An 8,727-nucleotide genomic window follows, 5' to 3' on the forward strand; every position below is an offset into this window, starting at 1 on the left:
CAGCCTTGCCTGTGACCTCTCGCGGTCTGGAACCCCTCGGGAGATAACGACCTGCTGGCTTAAGCCCTGCTCCCGGGTGGCAGAGGGCAGGCCCAATCCCTAGGTGCAGCCCCTGGTCGGGCTCAGAGCAGGGCCAATGGGGAGTTGGGGCACCGCCCCCCATCACGCACAGAGCAGGGCTGATAGGGGAGTTGCGGCACCGCCCCCGGTCAGACAGAGCAGGGTGGATCAGGAGGTTGGGGTGTCGCCACTGTCACACTCAGGGCAGGGCCGATGGGGAGGTTATGGCTCTACCTCGTCACACACAGAGCAGGGCCCGTGGAGGGGGGGCGGTTGGGGCGCCGCACCCTGTCACACACAGAGCAGGGCCAATCAGGGGGTTGGGGCACTGCACCCTGTCACACACAGAGTTGCAGGGTGATCAGGGGGTTGGGGAGCTCCCCCCTATCAGGCACAGAGCAGGGCTGATCAGGAGGTTGGGGTGCCTTCCCCTGTCATGAACAGAGCAGGGCGGATAGGGAGGTTGTGGCCCCACCCCCTGTCACACACAGAGCCGCAGGGTGATCAGGGGGTTTGGTTGCTGCCCCCTGTCATGCTGATCCCAGGGCTGGGAGGCATATTACCCTTTTACTATATAGGATAGAGGCCTGGTGCATGGGTGGGGGCCGGCTGGTTTGCCCTGAAGGGTGTCCTGGATCAGGGTGGGGGTCCCACTTGGGTGCCTGGCCAGCCTGGGTGAGGGGATGATGGCTGTTTGCATCTGGTCACACCCCCTTCAGGGTGAGGGGTCCCCACTGGGGTGCCTGGCCAGTCTGGCTGAGGGCCTTTTTCAGGCTGGCAGGTGACTGAAGCTCCAAACCTGTCCTTTTTTAAATTTTTTTTTATTTGGGCCAGCTTTAGCTCTGAGGCTTGGCTCCAGCTCTGAGGCCTCGGCTGCTGAAAGCAGGTATCTGGTTTGTTTGGGTTCTATAATCAAAACACTGTTGCAGTCCTGCTCACTCCAGCTCTGAGATCCCCGCTGGCTGAAAGCAGGGATCTGCGGTCTTGCTGGCTGAAGCCCAGCTGGCTGAAAGCAGGTTTCTGGGGTTTTGTTTACCTTCTATATTTGTAATATAGTTGCTTAGAGTTGCAGCTCAGAGGCCGGCAGCAGCAGGCGGGGAACCTTGGCTTCCTCTGTCACTGGAGCAAGCAAGCCTCCTGTTCGCTTTAGTGCATGGCTGCCAGCCGCCATATTGGTTGGCAGTTAATTTGCATAAGGATATGCTGATTATCCAATGGGAAGCATTTGGGGCCACGGTCAATTTGCATCTTTCTCTTTTCTTAAATAGGATGAGGATCTTAGTTATAAACTTCTGACCACTGTCTGAACTTTCTAGCACCGGCATCTTCTTATTATAAAACAGCTGCAATCCACCATTCCATCTAGTATAGTGTTCTTTCAGGCTATGCCTTAAAGGATTTTTCCCCCCTGAATTCAAGGTTAGGCCCTCTGTCCTCATTTATGTATATTGGGTGGTTTGATACTTTAAATCAATTTCTTGTGTAATAATCAGTATAAAACAGTACCTATAAGAAGAGCTTTCTTGATCAGCATGTATACCAAATAAAACTATTAGAATTGACCAACAGAATGTGGGAGCCTAAGCCCATATTGTGTTCTCCATCTAACGTTGCAAGGTAATTGTTCTATGTTTACTGCTCAGCCTTAAATATGTGGTCAGTTGACGAATAGGGGAACAATAGCCCTGCTCCTGGTTGCCACCAGAATAAACCCATACATAACACTCCAGTCCTATTAAGTTCCACGGGGCTGCTCTGTCCAATGGCAGAGAAAAGGCAACCAGCACCTGGGGTTTGGGAGCCCATCAATGTCAAGTTCTTAGAGTTGGTCTTCCAGGTCCTCCTTGGATCAGTAGTGCCTGTCTGTCTCAAGTAGGAACATTCTAGAAGCAGAGCCTTGAGACGGGCCTTGGGGAGTAAGGCTTGGCACGTGCTCCTGTGATGGGTGCTGGGATGGGGTGGGGGATAGGGTTTGGGGGGCTAGTGGCACATAGGAACTTTTCTATGTCACAGGGGCTGTTTCTGAATATGGTGGAGTTAAACGTCTGTCACTGCCTGCATAGCCTCTGCCTCCACATATTGCTTATTTTAACAAGTCATAAAAAGGAAATGGGAGGTGGCCTGGCAGCTGGCAGGCTCTGACAGGAAGCATCAGATTAAGGGGACACAGCACACAGCCCCAGCCCTCTGGTCTCTAGATACTGTTTGGCCACCCACTCCAAGGACTTGTCTCTATTGTAGGGGTTTGGGGGAGAGCGTTTAGCAATCCCCTTTCTTCTTCCTGCCCAGCAGTCTCGCCCTGGAACATTCGGCCTCCAGGGAGCTCCTGTGTAACTGTAAAGGCCTGGCTTCCTATGCGTCTGTCCCACGCACCTTCCTGAGACCTGGGAGCACATTAGCGGGGCCACAGAACACAGCTCCCACAGCTCTGAGCCAGGTAAGGAGATACTGGGGAGGGTCCCAGCGCCTTGGAAGTGTGAGAGCCCATGGCTTAATGACAGCCACTCATTGCTGGTGTGATTTCAACTTCTAGTTTCTCAACTTCTGGGCTTACCCGTCAGTGAAAGGGGATGATGGTGGTGGTGCTAGGAGCAATAGTGGGTTGATAGTGGGGGAAACAAGTGTGGAAAACACTCACCCTGTGCCCACACCCCAGCACATTCCAAAGCGTTCATGGCTTTCTAGCTAATTGACTACTACTGGCCCATTGGATCTTCATTGAGATTCACAGGCTTTCATGAAGCTGAATGAATATTCTCATCCCATTATACAGATGGGAAAATTGAACCTCCCCAGGTTCCCAATTAAATAGGGACAATCTTCTCAATTTACCATCTTAATTTCTTAAGTGACACCTCCACTGAGCCACGTGTTCCCCAAGTCCCAGACCCCTGAATACACATTATCTTAGGATTTTGTCCTTCTGAAAACTACTCCATTTCCCCCCAAATAGCCCACACCTTCCTCTAACAAGAGGTAGGACTCAGCTGTATGACAAATAGACTCATTTTCAGGGCACCTGGAACAATCCCTTTGTCTGCTGAACTTTCCGTAAAAGATGTACCCAGAAATTCCAAGAACTAAACTATAAAACAGGGGACTCTAAAAACAGGAAATATGAGTGAAGGAGACACTTATGAACAAGGTCGACAAGATATCGTTTGATTTTCCTAAAACAGCATGAGAGAGCCTGCTTTCTCATGGTTTGGTACAGAAAGGTATTTCCATGATAAAACCAGGCTCATGTAATTTTAAAATCCAAAGGTACATTATGTCCATTTCCTTCAACCCCCTGCCTGAACTAGACCCTCCTATTGTCCTGCCAACACTGTTATAACCTCTGCTTGCACACTGACTGCCACCCTCTCATTTTGGACATGAGTAGAATTTTCCTTTTAGACGAGGAATATGCCTCCATTCTCTGTCCTCCCGCTTTGGCCTGATACAAGATTGACATGCACCACATTCCTGCAGGTCCTCCATGCTTCCCCCAGTCTTTTCTTAAGCTTTACAGTCCTGTATTTTTGTTACTTGTTTGGTTGGTTTTTGTTAATCCCCACCCCGGATATTTTCTCATTGATTTTTAGAGAGAGTGGAAGGGAGGGGGAGAGGCAAAGAGAGAGAAATATTGGTGGGAGAGAGACATATTAATTGGGTTGCTTCCTGTACACGCCCCTCCTGGTACAAGGGATTGAGCTTGCAACTGAGGTAGGTGCCCTTGATCTGAACTGAATCCGCAACCCTTTAGTCCCTGGGACAATGCTCTAACCACTGAGACAAACCGATTATCAATACAGTCATGTTAATACTTTGTGACTCTTTTTAGCATCTTCATTAATATCCTTTGTCACTCTGCCCAGACACTTTGTTATGTTAATTTCTGCCTAAAAGCCCATTCCCCTGTGGACACATGTCTCCCCTGCCACCTGACACATTCAGAAGATGGTCCAGGAGAAGTACTACCCTGCATCTTAGTTACCAGAGTTTGGTTGACTTTCTGTGTCAGGCACCCTGATCCATTTGGGTCACATAGATAATCAAGTCAGCAAAATACCAGATGGTTTTAACCTGAAATGCTTCAATTTAGAGCAACTCCTGCCCCTGCAGTTTTCTCTTTGAATAACCTATTTTGGAAAAGCATCCACCCAATATTTTACAGTACAATTGTCTGTGTTGGTTTCAGGGCAGGCTTCCAGCTTGTCAGCCTCAGTTTTTGTCCTGACCATGGGACAACCACATTGTATGTAGGGGTCCATGAGGCTGAGGACTTATTTAGATTAATTTTTCCTCCTGTGGACTCAAAGAGAATTCTCTGGAAAAAGGAGCTACTTTTCAGTCTTAGCTCCATGGCAATTGTGTGACGTTGGGCAGGCATTTGTTTCTCAGTTTCCTCACAAAAGGTCATGAAGTGTAGAAAAATATAGAATTTGAGCAGGGTTATCAAGAGCCAGAGTATAAATTCCCAGGGTCAAGGATAGTCTATGGAAGAGGGTGTGAGGAAATGCTCTTCTCTGGCTTAAGCAAAGGAAGTGATAAAGGATCGGAAGAGGAAGAAAGGAAAAAAGGAAAATATGAAAATAAGTGGTTTACCTAAGGAGGGCCAAAAAATCCCACTAAATTAATAGAAAAGTGTGCAAACATTTTTATATAACAAAAGCAACCTAAATGGCAAACAAATTATAAAAAACATTTTAAATTCAATGGTAATCAGTAAAATGGATTTATAAATGGACGAATACATCATTATGTATGTCCTTAAGGTGATAAAAAAAATTAAAAGTGGAATATCACCAAGTGCAAGTGCAGATTTGGGGACTTCTCACACATGGCTTGTGTCAATGAGATTTAGCATAGTGGTCTCGAGTCACATTGACAATATCTAGTCAGATGACAGCCATCCATCAATTGTTGCACAGAGATATGCAGTATGTGGGGATTATTTTGCAGGAAGCATATATTTTGGAACAGATTAAAAGTTTGTTAATCAATAATTGGATAAAATTTTACACAAATAATGTCATTTATGTAAAAGTTTAAAATGCAAAAACAGTATTAGACATTACCTATAGATACACGTGTATGTAGAAGTGTAAATACACACATGAGATGATAAAAAGCTCCAGTTTTTTTTTCAAGCTTCAACATGTACTTTATTAATCTTTCTTTCCCACTTTAACAGCCACAGATGTAACAGCTCAGAATATTGTTTGCCTCTGAATGACAGTGGGAGGGAAATTAACCCTGGGGAGTAAAAAAAAAAACAAATGAAATTCACATGTAATGTGTTAACTTTTCAATCAAACAGAATAGCTGCATTAAAAATGCCAAAAAACTTACATTTGTTCATTGCAAATGAAGGTTTTTGTTTCATAAGTTCGTGTATATCTTCACTTAAAAACTTGTTTCATAACTGCATAATATTTAAAACTGAATAAATATAACCTCTACTTAGGTATGTAACATCTTGTCTTTTCTAACACCAAAATGAGTGACACAATATTATGCCTCATTTGAATGAAGCATTTATGCCAATTCATGCCAATGGTTGTGCCAATTTCGGTTTAAATTTACTGAGATACAGAATGGCGATCACTGGGAGACAAGGACCTCAGAGCCAGCCAGGAAAAACAGTTGATTAAACTCTGAGCAGGAACTGAGTTTTTCTTGAATTTGTGCTCAGTGTTGATTCTTTCTCTTTGGATATGGCACCCCTTTCTCTCCACCAACTGCTCAGGGGGCTAATCACAAACTTGCTAGAACAGAGAAAGAAATGACCATGCTATAAATGACATTGGCTTGTTTGAAGTAATGAGAATTTCTAGTGCCCGGCACTCTTTGTGTCATATGGGTATCCAGTGGCGAAGATGAAAAGTACAGTGCACCTTCCCAGGATAAGGTTGGATCTGGGAAACGAGTCCTTCAAGGACTGACATGAGGGGAAGTACTTTTTCCAGAAAGTTGGCCTACTTTGATTCCAAAACATAAAAGAAAATAATGTCCCCCTCCTCATTCCATAAAATAATGCTTTTTTCTCATTTCATGCCTTTTCTAGTTGGAGGGACATAAGCAATGGATTGGCTTTAAAACATTTCCCGCTTTCCTGTAAGCTGAGACAGAAAAAAAGGGGACCAAGCATTGTGTTCACAGTGCATTGTGTTAGCATCACCAGGTTCATTTCAAGTTATTTATAGACTTTTGAGGGCATAATGTGAGTTAGGAAATTAGCAATGGAAATGGTTCCTCAGTGGAGAATTGTTCTTAGGAGTCTGAACTGGAGGTGACCTAGGACCTTACCAACTCCATGTGGACAATTACTTTTTATTATTTTCCTGTTTTTATTCCAGAAGAGGATGGAAGAACTTCCAAAGAGCAGTTATGGAGCTAAGGCTGAAGGTAAGAAAGCCTCCAAGTTCTCAAGAGGCACCGTTTCCTCACCTCAAACACAGTGACAGAAACCCAGTGATTTTACACTGAAGAAGAAAATGTCAGTGCTCATTTCTTCTTTACCTTCCCCAGCATCTTCACCTCCACCTCCACCTGACTCCTTCAGTATAATGCTCTCCATGCACATGAGGTGTGGGAAATGTGGAAATGAAACTTCAAGTCAGAAGTTGCAGGGTTTTGAAATGAATTGTGAGTAAATTTTCGCTTTCCTTGTCCACTTTGAGCAGAAAATGGAAATATCTCCCAGAAAGATTTGCTAATCATGCATGCTATAAAACACCCCAGAACACTACAGAAAAGGAAGAACCAACACAGAGTAGAAGAAATAAAATAACACATTTTAGGACACTGCAATGAACTTGGAATCCATTTGGGCTCATAGAACTCTTGAACTCCCTGGTTCTCACCCTTCTTGGTCCCTTGAAAGTTTTAGCTCCTGGCTCAGTGTCACCCTCTCCAATATCACTTTTGTTAACTTCCTGCAATTCAATCAGCCAAGTAGGTGACCTTTCCATCACATGTACTACTAACGGTCTTAACTTCTATCCTCTTCAGCCACCCATCCTGAGTCATCTCTCAGGCTTTGCCTTTGACAGTAACTATGACCTTTCTATTGTCTCAATTTCAAGCAGAGAACTCCCCACCCAAAGAACAGAGACCCAGAGACCTCAGCTGGTCCTTGGTGGAAGGTCACAGCTGACTCTTACTTTTCTCCCAAGGTTTAGGTGAATATGTTGAGCACTTCTACACAAGTGTTCCTGGTTATTTGTGAGTGAAAAGAGGTGGTAATATTTTCCCATGTGTGACTTCTCATTCTTTGCATCCTTCTAAACTCACGTTTATTTAACATGAAACTGGGCCAGGCACCATCCCTGGAGAAACACAGGGACTACTTTTCTTTCAGAAAACTATCTTCCTTGGTCTTAATGAAGGACTTGGAGCAACCTCCTCAGTGTAGCAGTTCTTACTGTTGGCTGTGGGTCCAATGTGAGCTTCCTATGTAGACTTCCTATGATCTTAGAACCTCCTAAAGTTGTCGGAAACTTTTGTATGTATTTAGATATGACAGTTTCCTGGGAGGGAGGTCCACAGCTTTAATGAGATACATGAGGGTCCATGACTGAAAAACAGGAGCAGCACTAGCTTAATAAGACACACAATTTTTTTTCTTTTCAGGCAGTGTAGAAGATACCCAGTTTGTATCATCTTCCTCACTGAGGCTCATTCTGGTGGGCAAATCTGGTTGCGGAAAAAGTGCCACTGGGAATAGCATCCTTTGTCAACCTGTGTTTGAGTCCAGGCTGGCGGCCCAGGCTGTGACAAGGAAGTGCAAGGTGGCCAAAGGCATGTGGAATGGAAGGAACATCTTGGTGGTTGACACACCCTCCATCTTTGAGGCCAAGGCCCAGGACCAAGAAATGTACGACGATATTGGACACTGCTACCTACTCTCAGCCCCAGGGCCCCATGTGCTTCTGCTGGTGACGCAGCTGGGACACTTCACTGCCCAGGACACGGTGGCAGTGAGGAGGGTGAAGGAGGTCTTTGGGGAAGGAGCCATGAAACATGTGGTGGTCATCTTCACCCACAAGGAGGACTTAGAGGATGGGTCCTTGGATGAGTATGTAGGCAACACAGACAACCACAGCCTGAGGAGCTTGATCCAGGAGTGTGGGAAGAGGTACTGTGGCCTCAACAACCAGGCTACTGGGGAGGAGCAGAGGGAGCAGCTAGAGAAGCTGATGGCTGTGGTGGGGAAGTTGGAGAGGGATAACCAGAGTAGCTTCTACACAAATGACCTCTTCCATGATGCAGAGATGTTCCGGAGAGACGGGGACAGCACCCCAGAAGAGTACCTGGCCAAAGTTCAAGCACACATTGAAAAGCAAAAACAAGACCTGAAAGTTACTGGGAGTCACTGGGCATCCAAAGCACTCCACAGAGTCAAAAATTATATGTTGTCTGATATAAGTATGCTACTTCAGCTTCTTTTTTTAATTTTAATTTTCATGAAATATCTTTTCCATCTCTTCACTTTCAGTCTCTGTGTGCCCTTCATTCTGTGGGGAGTGTTTTGTATACAGCATATATATCTATCTTGTTTTCTCATCTATTCAGCTACCCTATGCCCTTTGATTGGAGCATTTCATCCATTTATATTTAAATTAATAATTGATAAGTATTTATTTATTTACGTTAAAAAAGTTTATACCTATGTTGCTT

General features: G+C 45.0%; 1 protein-coding gene across 1 annotated transcript; it reads left to right on the forward strand.

Moving 5' to 3' along the window:
• Positions 1-6,410: 6,410 nt before the first annotated feature.
• Positions 6,411-8,510, forward strand: LOC102418183 (GTPase IMAP family member 5-like; the record flags this gene model as incomplete). The annotated part of the gene is made up of 3 exons (XM_023764538.1): positions 6,411-6,453; positions 6,577-6,693; positions 7,681-8,510. Coding segments are annotated over exons 1-3 (990 nt in total), but the record flags the coding sequence as incomplete, so codon positions are not given.
• Positions 8,511-8,727: the final 217 nt, after the last annotated feature.

This window comes from Myotis lucifugus, unplaced genomic scaffold, assembly GCF_000147115.1.
Source record: "Myotis lucifugus unplaced genomic scaffold, Myoluc2.0 scaffold_336, whole genome shotgun sequence".
NCBI lineage: Eukaryota > Metazoa > Chordata > Mammalia > Chiroptera > Vespertilionidae > Myotis > Myotis lucifugus.